The sequence below is a fragment of the Halichoeres trimaculatus genome, unplaced genomic scaffold (assembly GCF_033239565.1).
Source record: "Halichoeres trimaculatus isolate MK-OKI-2021-1 unplaced genomic scaffold, fHalTri1.1 fHalTri1_scaffold_11, whole genome shotgun sequence".
Lineage (NCBI taxonomy): Eukaryota > Metazoa > Chordata > Actinopteri > Labriformes > Labridae > Halichoeres > Halichoeres trimaculatus.
This window is the reverse complement of record NW_027437189.1, coordinates 24510883-24529799: the sequence shown is the minus strand read 5'-3', so window position 1 is coordinate 24529799 and position 18917 is coordinate 24510883. Positions and strand designations below refer to the sequence as shown.

Genomic DNA, 18917 nt, shown 5'->3' with positions numbered 1-18917 from the left:
TCCCCACCCTGAGCGTGACTCAATAGTAAAAACATGGCCACTGTGTGAAAATGGTGAGTTGTTGAGCAGAGTGCTGATCCTATATTGCTAGTTTTGGAATCCAGCTCTATGAATGTTTACTTGATAGTCATTAATAATGTTGGATATCACATCAGGGATGTTGGCTGAGGAGATACTCATCCTGCATGCAGCAGTAAGCACATTCTTGTTGACCCCAAATAGTTGACCCTTTCACACTGCAACTCAATCTCATGTTGTCGCAAACATCAGTCTTCTCTCGGCTATCTTCACTTTATGTGCTTGTTTCTGACAGGAAAGTTGAGAAAAAGGGATTCTTTGGCTGCCTTTCTCTGTGTGCTCACTGTGCTTTTATTTTATCAGCCAGCAATCCCCCAGTCCTCCAATAACAAACACAGGAAGCTGCTGTCGCCGGGTAGAAAGGACAGAGCATGGGAGAAGAAAAGCAATGCTTGGCTCTATGGTCAACAGGCTCTGGCCTCAGCTCGACGGGATGCGAAACATCTGTTGGGCGTGATGAGATGTTGGTTTAACAGTTTAGTCGTGTCACACGCAATGTGACGGGCGACGCTGAAGTGGCAAGCCTGTCAAATTTAAAAGCACCCCATGTGATAAGCTTTGCATGGAGGGAAGCTTTAAGGATTTAAGATCAAAGCTGAGGCATCCATCTGTGCAAAACTACAAAGATGGAAAACTGCAGACAGAGAGCTGACGCACTTTGGGTTTTTTCAGCAAAGCTCTCGGCTCTGCCTGTACGTGTAGGAGCTGCAGTATAAAGGGAATGTGTAGTTTCTTAGACAGTAATGTGCTGTTTATAAAATGACTGTACAATTATGGAGACTGCACCACATGCGCAAGACTGAAAGCAGAAATCTAACATGTGATTACATGCCCAGGCTGAGCGAGTGAAAACTCTGTGTGTATTTGAGTGTATCCATTCTGAATATTCAGACTTTGCATGCACTCTGTTTTCATAATCCTGTTATCTTTGTCATCTGTTTGCCTCTGAATAACCCAGCCCCACTCTCTCCCCTATTAACTCTGCCTCCCTTCCTCTTGCTTGTAACCCTAGTGTTTGCAGGGGACCTTCTGGTCTTCATTTAGAGCTGCAGAAACACGGCTCTCTGCTGAAAACCTATACCAGGAGCCACACAGCAAGTGCACGTCCAGTAAATAACAACTTCATACACTTTGACCGATCCACATTTTATGATTTTATTTATATCAGTTACTCTTTTGACATCATCAAATGTTTGGTCAGGTGTCTGAATCAGACAGCAAAACAGATATCCTGTCAATTCCTGTACTTTATTTTAATAATAATAATAAAAGCTGATAAGATTAAAAAAAAAAAGAGTAGTTGCTTTAGAGAAAACAAAACAAAGTGCAACTTGGTTTGTGCTTTTTTTTCTGCTCTGGCTGTGTGATGTTTTTTACCAAGACCACTTTATTGGTCCCCAGTCCAGAAATGTTCAGGGCAAGGCTCTTATTCACGTCACAGACTTTAAAGCATCTCCAAAGGGGCCCAGATTGTAGATATGTGGGGACAATGAAGAATGGGGCTTTGTTAGCTGTTTTTGTCTTTAACTGTGCAGGAGGAGATGACAGAGGAAAAGGCTGAGGGATGTGGACAAACAGCAGAGGACAGACTGTGAGATAGAGGAGGTGGATACAGAAGAAAAGAGGAAAAGAGAACATTAAGATCCTAGAAGTCACTGTCTGTGAGGTTGGCGGGATCCCAAAGCTCCTGTGGCTTTTGATCCCGGACGGGAAGTGTGTGGAAATGTGCCCCAGCTCTGCCATTCCTCTGTCTCTGCTTTAAATCTCCTTTCAACCAAGTCTTATTGGATTCAACCGGACATGAACTGCAGCACCTATCATCTTTCACTAACCACCTTTGACTCTTTCTTAAAATAATTTCTTTATTGATTTTTACAGTTAGCTTTCACTGTGTCCCTTACCAGTGTGTTCCTCCCATATTTTCCATTTTTTCTGCTGCTAACCCAAATAATGGTTGCTCTACTCCTCTCACGCACACAAATACCTGCACCCCAATAACTGCACAATTTTACAGAAACTGACGTCACCTTTTACATGTTTGGAGGCCCTGACTGCAGGCCCCAGACCACAGGCCCAGAGGAACTCTTTATATTTCTCTGCGTGGCTGGTGGTGGATGTTTATGTTGGAGGTCGTCTGGTTATAGGGAACCTGCATGATGTTTATATTTCCCTTCCTAATGGGGCCCTTAAGTTCACACTGTGTCACCAGAAATGTTCACTCCCTCTCAGGGACCGCCACGCTGCAGGGCAAAAATTAAATAGCCCCATGACCCCTTTGGTATCTGAGTCACATCTAATTTACCTGTCTTATATCCACCTGTCCTTCCGCAAACACTTAAAGCAGTTGGAGCTGCAGTATGCAAATCTTCTTCTGGGCTACCAAGAGTATTTGATATGATTAGTTTGAGCTTTTCTCATATACAATTTTACAAACAGAAGCGTGTTTGTTCGTCAATAAAAATAGATGAAGAAAAGAGGTGTGTTTTTTTAGCTGATAAAATGATTGACTTAGTAAACTACATGATACTGAAAAACCCCAGACAGAAATAAGTGGCTGTATGTCATGGTTATACACATGTGTGTTCTGTGGGTATGTTTCTGTTCATGTATGTCTGTCCCACAATGTGGTCTATCTGCCTTAAGACTTCTGTGGGTAGAGGACGAGGCCCTGAGCGTCAGAGAGACAGGAGAAAGCATTGGCCGGAATCCTTTCCACATCCAGCAAATTGTTTTCCAAGTGGACTGAAGCCAGAGTAGATCCAGAGTTACGGGGATGGCACACCCCCCACTGCCTCACAAACCTGCAAACACAACACATACAGAGTGTCAAACGAAGACCAACAACAGAGTCTGCACCCTTGGGGATCCAATAACATTTTTTTCTATAGAGTCAATGCCAGGATTCACATTTGGGTTTAAGGATGGATTTTTAAAGAGGGGGTGTTGAGCTTTTGAAGTTGTTTGAAATTATATAATGCTTCAAAAAATTACATTTTTTTCACACCACTGTTTTGGAAAAGCCTAATTTCAGCCTCTGTCTGAAATGCTTTGTTTTATCTGCTGCCTCTTTCAGGCTCCCTGCTCTACAACCCCCATCTCTCTGATTGGCCAGCCCTTTGGAGGCCTGTCAGGGGCAGAGCTAAAGGCAGACTTTGGTGTTTGAGGGCCCGTCCTTTTAATGCGTCATGAAACAGTTAAGAGATCTTGATGTGATGACCACATAATTTTCAACATGATTTCAAGCCTTTGTGAAGATCTCGCAAAGATCTTGAGAAAGTCTCATGAAGATCTTGTGAAGATCTTGATCTAGTACTATTCTTTAGAACAAACTGACAGATTCAGGGATTTCTACAATTGAATATGAGGCATTTCAAAATAAGTGCATGTTTGGTATGAACATCAAGAATCAAGATATATCCTCGCTTCTTTTTTTTTGTTAGTGTTGTAATAATAAGAATATCAAGAAAAGCACTCAGAGAGCGCAGACCTCCGCCAAGCACATTTTGAACACTTTAGTCCTACTTTAATGTTATACTCCCTTTCAGCAGACTGTCTGCTACAATTTGGTGTTAGTTGCAGATCTGTATGATAATTTGTTACCTGAGAGTGTTAAAAATTGTTATAACTCAGTACAAATTTCATATTCTGGATCTTAGTGTCCAGAATATTGGCAGGATCTGGATCGTGCTTTTACATCTGTCAGAAATGATGGTGACCTTGTCTTGTATTGTTTTACAAAACAATTCGACCATTTATCGTGGAGTTATATACACATATAGTGAAAACGGCCCTATCTCACAATGATAAAGAATCCTTTAAAAAAAATCTGGATCCAGACGGTGATCTGGATCACCTCCAAAATTTAATTATTTCTTCTTGATCCCATTTTGAGCTTTTCCTGAAAATTTCATAAATCCATTCATTACTTTTTGAGTTACGTTGTTCACAGACTAGCAAACAGACAAACTCTCCCACAAACATAACCTCCATGGTGGAGGTAATAATTTAGTAATCATGCCATTAGAAATTAGCATTCATTTTGGCCTCTGACCATGTTGTATCAGTTTGAGGTGCTTTGGTCTGCAGTGATACCGTGTTTGAGCAAACAGGATCCACAATCTGGAACTGTGCATTAATAGTATCAAGAAATTGTTGTGTCAACTTCCTACCTGATCTGGTTGTTGTCTAGTCTGAGCGCCTGTAGGTTCTTGAACTGTCGCACACTTGGAGGAACCTCTTTGAGACGATTGTTGTCCAACAGGAGCTCACTCAGTGATAGGTATGTCCCAACAAATGAAACTCTCTCCGTCCCCTCATTGCTCAAGGCATTGTGGGATAGACCAAGGAACTGCAGACCAGGCTTCAAGCGCCGGAACACGAGGGCTGGGATGTGACTGATGCTGTTGTGTTGGAGGTCAAGTTTACGGAGAGGGCGAGGCAGGTTCATGGGGACTGTGGTGAATTGGTTGTAGGACAGATCCAAGGCTTCCAGCGACCTGAAAAACAGGGTAAAGAATCATGAATCTCTTTCAGATATCTCAAAGAAGGAGTTAAAATGAAGCTTTGGAGTCCATCGTTTCACAGCCACCACAAGAACTAACTTGCTGTAGATGGGATGCCAATTTTGGTCAAGATTAAAATATACCAACAACTTTTTGAGGCCAGGCCATGAAAGGTTAGTTCAATAATTTTGTTGATCCAATGACTTTTCTTGCAGAATAACACTAATTTAATGATCCTATCATAATCTGCTTGCCAGACAAGCACAACATTTGTGTCCAAAAGGGTAACAAAGCAATGTATCCTGATGACTTTGGTAAGATGTCGCCTTTATTCGCGCTAACATAAGGATGAGCATTGTTGTTGGATGGAAATATTTCCAAAAATGTTTGATGGATGACCTTTGACATTACTGTTTATGTACCTGTCAGGAAGAATTGTGGCAACTTTCTTTCCTTCCTTGAAAGAAACTCTGCAAGTAGAAGGTCAACATGTGTAACTTATCCTGTAAATTATTGACTGGGAGGCCATTTGACTCATGTGCTTGGAACAGAAGGTGATCTGAAGACTTAAGCCATCTCTAATATCTCTAACACATTAAGTGGATTGGTTTAATGAAATGTCACAACATCTCGTACATGGATTGTCCACTCACTTGCACACTTTTTAGAACTGCAACAACTTTGTCAGTCCCTTGAGTTTTCTTCTATCCATGCATGTCCCATTATTGGGTTTATAGGAGAGTGACTAACAGATCAAACCCTTTCCCATCAGCCTTAGCTTTACTCTGTAGTTGGTGCCAACCTGTAGACACGTCAAGCTTAAATTGTAAAGTATTGTAAAGTCTCTTCACATCGGTTGCTAACTTTGCTGATGTTTTATATAACTCCAGATTTAATAGGATGATGGATGCCTATTTCCTCCCCTACTCCAAGGCTTTTCCCTGCACATCTTGTGTTTTATAGTTACCGGACTCCTACAAAGCAGGAGTGCAGAATGGGAGGGTAGACTGTGGGGGATAAATGGGCAGCAGCAGGAGGGAAAAACTTAATGGGGCTTGGGGGGTACGATGTAAGAAAGCATGGCAAATTGAGTGAAAAGTTTTGCCTGATTGGAGGATAAGAGAGATGAAAATGTTTGTTTTTTTTCCAGGCTGGAATGGACTGCACTGGAAGGAGTGCTAGATTTTGGGGGGGTTCTGAGGAAAAAATGTAATACAGGGGTTCAGTGTTTTTGTTACAAAATCCTGCACAGCTGTTGTGAGTTTACAGAACTGCTCCCAGCAGGAGAAGAACCTCATTTCCTGTCCTGCCGCCATTCATAGAACCCACTCGACAGAAAATGGGCCTGAACCAATGACCACACAGAAATGGGGACCAGTGAGGAGACTTTTCCTGGCATCTGTCTGACTGATGTTCAGAGCATCAATATTTCTGCTTCTCATAAAGGTGACTACATTATCTCCCTGCCCTTGAAGTTTATTATGTGCTTTGGTTTTGAGGGAAAAAGGGCAGGGATCATGGTTTCTTTGAGTTAGATTATGGGTAACAATGAAAGATGAGTCAAATACCACGGTTAAAATGAATCAAAACTGTGGTACATATGGTAAATATTTGACCATTTTCCAGTATTGACCAGTATTTTCTTTATACAATGTAATGACACAAATCACAATAACACTAGCCGACATATTTCAGGCTTTCTTTTAACCTACAATTGATATAAGTCACAGGATTTTTCTGATGGTTAAACCCTCTTATATTTATATCACATCTCTGTGTTCCAGTTCAGACCAGTTGTGCGCTGCTAATTTGTATTCTAAATCTTTGCCAGGAAGCTCAGCAGCAGTCCGCCGCTGCTCGGAGCTCCACATGGTATTAATGAGAGGAGGGACACACAGTCCTCTCTTCTCTGAGTCTTCGTCCCTCTACACGCACCACCCGCTGGCACCTACACACAGACACATACACTACCTCATACGCAAGCTATGATAGGAAAGCGTGATGTTGAGAAGAGACTAACAAATAAAAGAAAATGCAACTTTCTGTATGAATTCATGATTTTTACTCTTCGGACAAAAACTGCTCTTTCTTTCCAGTATTCATTCATTAATATTTTTTATCAGTATTCATGCAGCTAACATATCACCCACATAACCAAATGTGCTAATGTGCACAAATTTGTATGTTGGAGTCTTCTACACACATATCCAGGAGAAATCAATCTGAAAGTCTACTCCTCTTTTGGGTGTTTGGTTAAAATGAGAACCAGCTCACAGAGGGAGGCCCATTCCTCTCACCCTAACTCACTCAGGTGTAGAAGCACAATATATACTGTCAAACTGTGCACTGCCAGAGCTGCTCATGCAAAGGGGAGAAAAAAAAATCTGTCAGTCAAGCTTTGGTTTCCTAACCACGACACATGATGCAGCCAGGCAGAGCAGCTGTGACCAGCCGGCCTGAAAGGTTTAAAATCAGACTTTAAAACTTGTAATGATAGATGGATGATGGCAGCACATGGCTTCAACTACAAATGTCGGTAACGTGCAAGCTTCTGTGTGCAGCTGATTTCTGGGAGCGATTTGAGCCACTTGTCACATCTGCTGAGACCAGACTGCAGCACATTTGGATTCACTCAAATATAGAATATGGCTTTAATCATTAACAGACGGGGACTGTGAGCGCATACTTCTGAATGCATGCTGTGCAGATACTGTAAGAATGTATGCATGGTATACTTTTTCAACTAAAACACATTTTGTTAATGGAGAGAAGAGTTTTAAATCAGAACCAAAAAAGACTTGAGAGGTCTTCTTTGGGCATCTGTAATGCTTTCCACAGCTGCTTAGTGTTTGTACGTGGTGGTGTGTGCATGTGATTTTGTTTTCTTATTTATGCAAGCAGATAACAAAAACACTGTGTGCTTATTTAATAAAATAAGACAACACTTCTTTATGACTTGGTTCATATTGCTTCAAGTGCAGCTTTTCTGGAAAGAAAGAAATCTCTTTAATTTAGCAGCAGAACAATCTGCAGTGTTAAGCAATATGTCATCCAGAAACTCCAGATAATGATCATGTTCCCAATAAAAATGTTTGATGGCACTTAATAAAACTGCAATTGGAAACACATCACCGTATTGTTAGGGACTTTTGGAGTGAGTCACGTGTATTGCAGATTTAATCTGTGGGAGCAAATTCACATTTGTCTTGGTCTGTCAGTGAACATTCAGAGCTTGGAGTCAGGTCTGCTTGCAGGCAGCTCTGATATGCTCACTCTTTAGTTTTGATTAACTGCAGGATGAGCAGATGTGAAGGAATTTAAGGATGTGATTTGAGTGACAAGTTCCTGAAAAGCCAGTATGATTGTGTGTGCATTTTAAGTTCTTAGTGCCTTGCATTAAATAATTTAAGCATTCATATGTTAATTTTTTTAAACAATCATTTTTCATCTCAATCAACAAAAAAAGTGTTCTGTGATTTTTTTATTTGTTTTTGACAGGAGGGGAATGACCAGAGGTTTAGCCAGGGGTGATCTGGTAGGTCATTCCTAGTGCCGTCCCAAAATCTGAAACCATAACTGGCTTAAGTAGGACAAACTGGCAGCTTTCAGCTGAGGAAATGAAACTGTTGCAAAAAGGCCAAAAGATGCAGTTCATCACGTGTCCACAGGAGGCTTGATAAGTACCAGAAACAATGAAAACACTCATTCACAAAACCCCATCTTTCCACAAAACCAAATATCTTTGCAGCATTTCGGTCTTAACAGCTCATTTTACAAACAATGTATGGGGTGACTTTTTTGAAAGATATCACAGGTACCAAAAGGCTTAAGGCCCCCCTCAATTTTGCTTCTTTACTAGGTGGACTGAAGTTATGTTGAATCAGCCTTTACAATATAGCACATGTTGACGATAGTCTTCAAAACTGTGCCTTAGAAACAGATGGATGATGTCACAGAGACTATGTTTATGTATTAAACAGTCTATGGGTAAGATCTATGTTAAAATCAGTTATCAGGGTTGGGCCAGCCACACACTAAATGGCTTTTGGATCGTAACCAGTTAAAAAAAAAAAGAAGAAAAAAGTCAATTCAGAGTAATTTTAGCATGACAATCTTGAGATCACAAATACTGCGATTCCATTAGACAGCTACACCACACACTAAACATTTGAGTGAATGGCTCTGTAGACGTGACATCTGACAGATGCTCATGAGATTAAATTTGATCACCTAGTTTTTGGATGATCAATGTCGTCAGCTCGCTGTCTTAGTGTGTGCTCTGCAGCCACAAAAAAGGCAAAGGACAGGAGTAAGAAGTGGCACAAACTGGTCTTCTTCTTTTCTAATTTCACACCTAAATTTGGGTAAACATTTGGTTACATTCCCAGCCATGCTTGTGAGCTTAAACAATTAGCAGACAACACTTCCCAGCTTGCTCCTCTCATTGGTTATGGCATTCATTATGTCAGGGGCAGTCTGACCAGGAACCATAATTATTAACATGTTTTAAGTTTATGACTTCAGGCTAGGCATGCTCCCCTACATTTGGGGTGAAATATAATAACAATAATTGAACTGCCACCTAACTCTTGGGCATAATTGGGACAAATAATTGGTTAATCTAGCCCCCCAAGCAGTCACGCCCCCTCACGGCGATCACTGGAGGAGGCAAATTTGGCTCAAAATCTGGCTAAAAATGTTTGAGTGTTTTGCCAGTCTGCTGTTGCAACAGGCTATTGTTAGGTGTCTTTGTAACTTAAAATGGCACATTTAATTTAACAGTTCTTCAAAGCATGACCTAGGAAATTCATTTTCAATTCTAGTCTTTGAGGAATTATATTTTTGGTATAACGCATTAATATTAGTAGTTAGATAAATAACTATAAAGCAATTTGCACCCCAGTCAAAAGGTCTGAATACGCCCCACTACAATATTTCCCATGAACCTTTTCTTATTAGTCATCTAAATTAAAACTATCTGCCAACAGTGCTGTTCTATGTTAGGTAAGTATAATCATTGTAGCTGGGAGTCATTAGTTGAACCTGCTGTCCAAATGTTCAAACCTAATAACAGAGACGTAAACACTGGCTAGAGACATTTCTGGGATTAATAAAATGGATAAAAAAATTGGATGTGAAATTAAATCTTGTTTATTCTGACCGTGGATAAGATGTTTTAACAAGGTAGATAGTGAGGTAAGGAGCTGGCACTGAGTCTCTTCAGGTTTGGAAAGATCCCAGGTCCAGTCCGCCCTCCCCAGCTTCTTGTAACCTCCCCCAGTCTCTGCACAGTAGCCTCCAATCACTGAAACTCCCACTGGACTCACCAACTACTCTGACTACATGACATGGAGCAGAAGCAGTCCACTAATCAGAGCCAGCATGCTACACTTTGTTTTAATATGAAGCAGTTTACTTTTTATTCTGTTTTCCCATTTTTATCAATCCCTCTTTGTCCATTTCTCCACACACCACTGCAGATTTTACATGATTATTACTTTTCTCCATGACTACGTCAAGGTGGATGTAATTACAAAAGGCTTCAGACCAACATATTATCCAGGTTCAGGAAGGAGGAAGGAGTCTTGTTTCAGACCTCTGCCCTGAAGGGTTCAGCTCCCGCCGTGTAGGGGAGCTTAAGTTCAAGTTGAATTTGTTCTCGCTATGGTGTCTATGCATTGCTGAGGAAGGTTTTTAAAATAGAAAAGCTGCTAATAATCCAGCCGTGCCGATGGGAAGAGTGCTGCTACTGCCACTAATGAGGTCAAGTGTCAGGAGTCAAATACATCAGAGTCAGAGGTCAAAAGAAGGCTCGGAGTGCAACCGTAGTGTATTTCCTCTGTTTGAGGCTTCTTCAAAAACTGTCTTTTATCAAAATTAACTTCATGCTGCTAATAATTAACAATATACAATAATATTATTAATAATTCTGTCACGCAGTGAAATCCTGAATCTCTCAGACTGTACTCTCCTGTCTTTCTTGTGTTCTTCAGTATTTCCCTTTCTCAGTTTTCCTTGAAGCCACCACCGTGGTTCACAAGGATCCCAGGGAGCAAAGAAAAACCCACTGGAATTCACTATATTTAAACAACTCACACTCACACATGCACAGACTCACACACACACATTACAGACATTCACACACATGCAGACACACAGTTGCCCTCAAGCTGTCCCTCACACGCCCGCTCTTCTAAGCAAACAATGTCAGCTGTCAAAACCTCTTTGATATGTTGATGCATGCTACGTGTGAGTATGTACGAGAACGAAAAAATAAGAAAATGTGAAACAGTCTCCTGGTGAATCAGAGCATAAAGCTAAGACTTTTAAAGTCAGAAACAATAAAAAGACTCAGCTTAACCAGTGATGACAGGGGAAAAAAACCTTACCACGACAAAATCAACACATCTTTTAAAATTCCTTTGAGTGCTTCAACCTCATTACAAATTTCTGCTTCAATAAAAAGATGAATTTCCAAATTTTAGGGAACTTGAGTCTGCCCTCTGGTGGCAAAAAGATGAACTGAAGAACATGCAGATTTTTGTTTTAAAGCACTTCCTGGTTGGCTGGTTAGCCAGATAGATGGATAGATGAATGGATGACAGAATAATAGATAAAGGGAGGGAGGCACACATGATTGAACAGAAAATAGGACAAATAAGTGAAGGGATGGCTTGGTTATTGAAAAAAGTCTTGAGTAAATGGATGGATGGATGGATAAATGGATGGATGGATGGATGAATGGATGGATGGATGAATAAATGGATCGGCGACTAATTGAGTGGCTGGATAGATGGATGAATGGATGGATGGATCGAGATGGATGGATGGATGGATGGATGGATGGATGGATGGATGGACGGATGAATAAATGGATGGGCAACTAATTGAGTGGCTGGATAGATGGATGAATGGACTGATGGATGGATGGATGAACAGATGGATGAATGTATGGATGGATGGTTGGATGGATGGATAGATGGATGGGTGGATGGATGGATGGATGGATGGATGGATGGATGGATGGATGGATGGATGGATGGATGGATGGATGGATAAACCAAAGAACAGATGGATGAATGGACGGATGGATGGATGGATGGATTGATGGATGATGGATAAGTGGATGAATGAATGGACAAATGAGTGGATGGATGGATGGATGGATGGATGGATGGATGGATGGATGGATGGATGGATGGATGGATGGACGGATGGATGGATGGACGAATGAACAGATGGATGGATGGATAGATGGATGGTTGGTTGGATGGATAGATGGATGGATGGATGGATGGATGGATGGATGGATGGATGGATGGATGGACGAATGAACAGATGGATGGATGGATAGATGGATGGTTGGTTGGATGGATAGATGGATGGATGGATGGATGGATGGATGGATGGATGGATGGATGGATAGATGGATGGATGGATGGATGAACAGATGGATGAATATACGGATGGATGGATGGATGGATGGATGGATGGATGGATGGATGGATGGATGGATGGATGGATGGATGGATGGATGAGTGGATGATGGATGGATGGATGGATGGATGGATGGATGGATGGATGGATGGATGGATGGATGGATGGATGAGTGGATGATGGATGGATGGATGGATGGATGGATGGATGGATGGATGGATGGATGGATGATGGATGGATGGATGGATGGATGGATGATGGATGGATGGATGGATGATGGATGAATTGATGGATGGATGTTGGACTTACTTGAGGTAGCTCAAGGCGTTTGATTCAATGCGTTGCTCATGCAGCAGGTTGTGATTCAGGTCCAGCACTCTCAAATGAACACAGTGCCTCAGCGCCTCTGATGTTACCTCAACAATCTGATTTTCATTCATCTCCAGCTCCTGTGTAGAAATAAAACCCCAGACAAGACAAAAAAGAGCAAATGAAAAACCTTTTTGTTTTCACATTAGCATTAATAAGCAGCACTTTGGATGACTCTTGACCTCTTTATGGATGACGTTAAATTAATGCACCTGAAGAGAAGGAGGAAGGCCCAGTGGGAGGGAACGGAAGCGGTTGTTGTCCAGCTGGAGCTCCACAAGTCTTTCCAGTGGTTTGAAGGCAAGAGGTGAAACGCTGCCTTCGTGCAGTATATTCCCCTCAAGCTCCAGATTCAACAGATTTATTAACCCTGAAAGAGATTATTTTTAGATTTCAGACGTAATTTCATACAATATAACACTTATTCATGGACAAGGATCAAATCTTACCTTGGAAAGAGTGAGGTGAGAGTGTAGTGATCTTGTTTCTGTTCATCTTGAGCTCCTCTAGAGATGAAGGCAGAGCTGGGACCCCTGTTAGCTGGTTGTCATCCAGGTTCAGCTTCTTCAGAAAAGTCAACTCCTTCAGAAGTGCAGCATAATAATAAGAAAAATCAAGTACACAGTATGGATACATGTTTCTACTACCAGAAGTTGACCTTTTAGATTTGCTGAATGCACAAAATTAGAGAATGCCAGATCTCTCTGATGTGATCTATCATGTTATAATTCAAGTGAGCTACTTTTTGAGACACTTAAATGAAAGCTAGAGAAACTAATTTGTGAAAAGTAAAAGCAGTGGACTGAGCTGTGTGCAGCATCCATCAAACCAGTCTATCAACCCTCTGTTATTACTGAAAGTTGAGCAGAAAGAGAGGAAAATCTTCTTCTATAAATAACTTCCTTTTATTTTCCACACCATTGGCTGCAGCTTTCTTCCAAAAGGTCCATCATACCAGTCCTGTGCGAACATGCCAATGGTTGGGAGTAATGATTGGTCCCAGTCTGGTCAGGATCTGAGATTGGTGTGTGGTCATTTAGAGGTTAGCCCAGGAGGTTATTCTTAGAAAGGATTAGTTAATGCGACTTCTGTGCTCTTTTATTACAGTAATGATACAGGATTCAGCCAGCTTTTTTATCTTAATTAGACGCAAAGTAACTTATAAAACTTCTTGTAAATCACAATCTCACTCCTGCACATGTTGCAGGCTGCTGATTCGTCTCAACCTGTAGTTCTTTGGAGCAGATATCATACCCATTTTATACATGATCATATAAACCCTGCATTGGATATAAAACGGTTACAGCTGCAGTTTGAAACTCTTAGTTTAGTGTAGTGTAGTGTAGTGGATGTTGCCTCCTACTGGAAAAGAAAGTAAAAACTCTGCAATAAAGCATTAGCACCATCTGCAGGCAGTAATAATTCCTACAGTTTAAACTCCACTGTATTGTGTCAGTGTGTCTGAGATGCCACTTACATTAGTCATGTTTGTCAAAAATCAAACATCAGGTTTAAGTTATAATTTATTACTTATGAATAAATACTTTAACCCTCATGTATAATAAAAGTTAAATCACCCTTTTATAACTGTAAATAACACATGCTTTTATTGTTTGTCAGTCAGTTAGAACTCAGTAAACAAAATGCTAATTGTTGTTTGTTATCTTTGCACCCTCTGGCTCTGCCACGCCTACATTGTTTATTTTAGGAAAATAAAGTCTTATCATCACTGTCCCCTCATTTTCCACCTGTACAAGAGGATAACACAGCACTGGTGTCATCTTAAAATGTGTTTTCACTAAAGTCACTGAGTATATGGTGTAGAATAAGAATATAGGGGGTACTTAAAAGCAACAGTACATACACACACATTGAAAAATATAACTATAGTAAGGATTACAGATAATTAAGTAATTATCAGTGGTTTGAAAAAGTCAAGAAGACACAGTCTCAGGAGGACAGGGGTTCCCAAACTTTATAGCCCATGACCCCCAAAATAGTGGCGCCAAAGACCAGCTCTGGGAAAACACCAATAGGCCAAACCAAAAGCAGAAAAACATGAAAAAAAAAGATACTTAATTTAGTTTTATTTTATCTTAGCCGTAAAGCACTTTGAATTGCCTTGTGTATGAATTGTGCACTACAAATAAACTTGCATGTCTCACCTTGCCTAATTTATAAGTAGAAAATTAGACTGGCTAAATTTATTTGTCATCTTTGTTCTGGTTTAGTCACCTTGAAGCTCTTGAAACAGAAAAGAAATGTGGAAAGCAGATCAAAAATGTTCTGTTTTACATTTTCTGGTTTAATACAGAATTTAGCATCTATTTTTTGTTGAAATTTTTTGAAATAATGGATAAAACATGTGATTAAAAATACTTTATGATTTTGGAAGGCTTTTCGTGACCCCCCCCCCAAACCCCACTTTGAGAAACCACTGTTCTTTGGTACAGTTGCACGGTGTTTACTGTGAATTTCTGGAGGAGCAATTTAAAACTCTGGTTAAGATGAATTGTTCAATAAAGCAAATTGGATTAAAGTACAATTACTATTAACTTAAAATAAAGCAAACCATGTAACCAATCAGAACACACAAGTCAAGTAATTAAGTAGTGTCTAAGGTGGCCTTTACAGCACTGCATCACATGCTTCTTTTTTATTTCCTAATTTTGTGTGTGTGTGTGTGTGTGTGTGTGTGTGTGTGTGTGTGTGTGTGTGTGTGTGTGTGTGTGTGTGTGTGTGCGTGTGTGTAACATATGAAACATACAATAGCTGTCACAGGAAGTTAAAAAACAAGAACAGGTATTCCTCAAAAAGACACACATTACCAGCATAGTTAAAAATTAAGATCAGTAGTGTATTGGTTTTATCTAATTTCATATTTGAGAGGCATATGGAGTGAGAAGCAGACTACTTGAATTTTGATTGCTATAAACTGATAATGTGCAAACAGAGCCTTGTTACTCACAGTCAAGGAGTTTTGGCTGAATGACTCATCATTCAGTTGGTTTTTGCTCAAGTCCAATGTGTCCAGGATCGGCAGACCAGAAAAAGCTTGTGGAGCAATGCCTCGAATGTTGTTCTCTTTGAAAATAAATTGTAAGCTATGAATATTACAGTGTTTACGGTATCAGTAATACTTTAACACACACACACACACACACACACACACACACACACACACACACACACACACACACACACACACACACACACACACACACACACACACACACACACACACACACACACACACACACACACCTGCAACGTCCAGCTTTGTGGCCTCCTGGTTGTTGATGATTGGCAGATGAGTCATGCCGAGGCCCCTGCAGCTGATCTCTCGGTTTGCAGTCTGACATTCCCTGAGAGGGGACTCTGTGGAGCTGAAGTACGATTCTGTTTGATTACTGGGAGCATCAGTTGCCTCCACTTCCTCCTCTTCTTCCTCCTCCTCTTCCTCTTCTTCTTCCTCCTCTTCCTCTTCTTCCTCTTCCTGGCAATGAAAGTTAAAACATGGTATTTGACAGAAAGTTGTCTTAAGTTAGTCATTCAACTAAAAAAAATATATTAAATTGAACCTCCTCCTCCTCCTCTTCTTCTTCTTCTTCATCTTCGTCATCATCATCATCATCATCGTCGTCGTCATCATCATCATCATCGTCGTCTTCTTCCTCCTCTTTAGCTTTCCCTTCATCCATCAGCCTTCGTTTTTCAGCATGAAGTTCCTTCAGCACAGCCATGAGAGTGCTGGTTTCCAGCTCCACTCTCCCACGTCTCCTCCAGCCCATCAAGGGTCGCCCTAACCCCGCCTGGAAGAAGCAGGAGATGAACATGATGATCCAGCAAAACAGTTTCAGCCTGGGTTAGGACATTGATGCAGACATTTTTAATTTAAATCATGTGTCATACTATTCTGTATGCAATGGCCTCCACTGTTTCTGCATGTTTCCTCTTCCCCCAGGTGCCTCTTCTTCTTCTTCTCCTACCAGCCTCTTCCTTCCTCAGATCAAAGCCTTGGTTATCTCTTTCTTTTTTTGCTTCTATGTGGAGCCACTCATTCTTGCCCTCTTCATTGCAAATCACAGAGAAAAAAGGCATTCAAGTTATGTATGTACCAAAAGCACACAGTATTTTTGGTGATAGGAACTTAATTGAAAGGGCAAAAAAGTTTCCCAAGCCAATTGTTGACTGAGTTCTCAAAACCCTGCAAAAATTAGAGACTGGTTTGTTAAAAAAAATGAATGAAAACAAACAAAACAAAGCAAAGAATGAGAAAAAGGAACATCTTTTAAACAGGTTTAAACTTTTCTCTGCTTTTGCACATAAAACATTTTCACACAAATATAACCCAGAAATTCCCAGTACTGCAAGGCCTATCCCAAAAGCACCTGTACTTTATAAGAAGCCCCCTGTTTAGGGGTTTCTGAAGGATAAAGTCTCCATGGGGAAAACACAATATTTGTTAAGTTCCTAGTTTCAGATAAAAGCTCCTGCTCCTGGTAACAGCTAAATAAAGACAAGGCTTTCTAAAAGCCACAAACATTTGGACAGAGTTTAAAAGACAAAAAGAACTTACCTGCAGGAAGAGTTGTGCTTGAACCATTTGGATCTGTCGAGGCTGCTACAGACGAATGAGCTGCTGGTGTGTCTGTTTCATGACTTACAGGCAAAGTTTCCAATTTTCCATTCATGTCATACCAGTGATTAATGCAATGTCCTGAAAAGACACTACAATAAAGACAAATGAGCATGAACCATGTCCATGGTACCTGCATGGCTGGATTTTAGTCCAATTTAATCCGCTTCAGTTGGAGAGATGAGTCCAAAGCTTTGAGATCCTCAGAGCTGAAGCAAAGAACAAGGAGAAATCCACAGAAAGCAGAGCTGGTTATGTCATAAGGGAGAAACTGCAAGTAGCAATCAACGTGAAAGTTTACACAAGAGGATCTCCAGGAAACCAGAAAACTTGAGTTCATGAGACACGAAGTAAAAGCTGTGGTGCAGAGTCTGATGTGAGTCAGCTAAGAGCAAAACTAAACTATATCAGACATGCCCCCAACTAAGAGAGCAGAGCAAGAGGGTGGGCAAGAATATCCTGATGGTGGAGGTGGAGGGGTAACATCACCCCCCAAACTCTCACATTGTCCCTAAAGGTCCTTGCTCATCTTACCATGAAATACACGGACCCGCCCTGCTCCTGCTTGTCTCCACATGGTTTCATAACTGTCTGCTAAATTTAAAGCAGTATAATACAAGGATTAGAAAACAGAAGAAAACAGTACGTAAACTGTAATAGAGTCTAGTTGAACAATTTAGTCTGTGTTGACACATAAATTTAGGACCAAATGTGACATTTTTTTCTCTTAACAAGATCCAACCAATCCTGAGGAACTCCAGCAAAAGACAGGGGTTACGAGACAGTTCAGGTCAAAGAGTCAACCATGTTTGGCCAAGATCCACTAGCATCTATGTATGAAATCAAACACGACCTCCGAGAAATGAACAATGAACCTGTCTTTATATTGTGTACATATATTCTGCCTGAGCAAGATGCTTAAACATGTACTCTGGAGTGTGTGGGCATCACACTCTCCGCCAAGCCAAGCAGGTGCCACTGGCTGAGTGTTGAGCCAAACTGGGATTTTCACTGTGGGGTGAAACATGCTGACAGCTCCTCTTTATTTGCTTATAAATCAGACATATGCATGCAAAAACAAAAAAGTCAAAATGTGTGTCCATGTTTTCATTTACCAAGCAGCAGCACCTCTGATTTACAAGACACACCATGTGAGCATTGCTAATCACATTTAAATCAAATTTAAGTTTTTTTTTTTTTTTTTTTGCATGTTGAGTTTATCCTGTTGAGTCAGGCACAAGCAGCACATTTCAGACATTTTCCAAATGGCACACTGGACAATTTAACACTAAACACTGAAACATTCAGGCCCTGATGTGCTCTTCCAGTGTAAATAGTGATGTGTCCAGAGACTATTCATTTCAACGTTGACAGGAACATGCAGTAATCCACTGACCACAGTCAGCCCCTTCCTAAACCTCAGTCAGACACCACCCTGGATTACCAGTTTCCACTGCCCTAAATGGTGCAGGAGCATCCTGCATAAATACACAACCTTTCCTCAGGTCCATGATAGCATGGCTATCCGTTCTCAGAATAAGATGTCCCAGACAGAATAACTACTGACAGCTTTGTATTTGGCATGTACCTGTAAATAAACCACACGTGGAAAAACAAAGAAAACAGAATGAAGTCTGCAGTCACGTTGAAACTTAGTCACGTAGGTCCAACGAGGTGCCCTAACGACAAGCTAAAGTCGGCATGATAACGGTTTTTTCTCTCGCTAGTTTACGTTTAGTTAGCCGTGTTAGCATGTTGAAAATGAAACATACCAAATGTTCCAGCTAAGACAAGTGTTTCAATGAAAAACGACAAACTTTAAATCACAGTAATGGCAAATATTTTACTTAAAACAACAGGACTCATTTTCAAGGGCGACAGTACGCAGATAT

At 40.7% G+C, this 18917-nt stretch overlaps 1 protein-coding gene across 1 annotated transcript; it reads right to left on the bottom strand.

Annotated features, from left to right (window-relative positions):
* Positions 1 to 1425: 1425 nt before the first annotated feature.
* On the bottom strand, positions 1426 to 18184 carry LOC141798816 (extracellular matrix protein 2). Its single transcript, XM_074680674.1, has 12 exons — positions 18174 to 18184; positions 17159 to 17191; positions 16966 to 17048; positions 16299 to 16456; positions 15968 to 16198; positions 15651 to 15882; positions 15355 to 15470; positions 12836 to 12968; positions 12599 to 12756; positions 12327 to 12466; positions 4248 to 4574; positions 1426 to 2879 (listed from the first exon to the last, which is right to left on the bottom strand). The coding sequence occupies exons 1-12, from the start codon at positions 18182 to 18184 to the stop codon at positions 2717 to 2719; spliced, it is 1785 nt and encodes a 594-aa protein (XP_074536775.1). The 3' UTR covers positions 1426 to 2716.
* Positions 18185 to 18917: the final 733 nt, after the last annotated feature.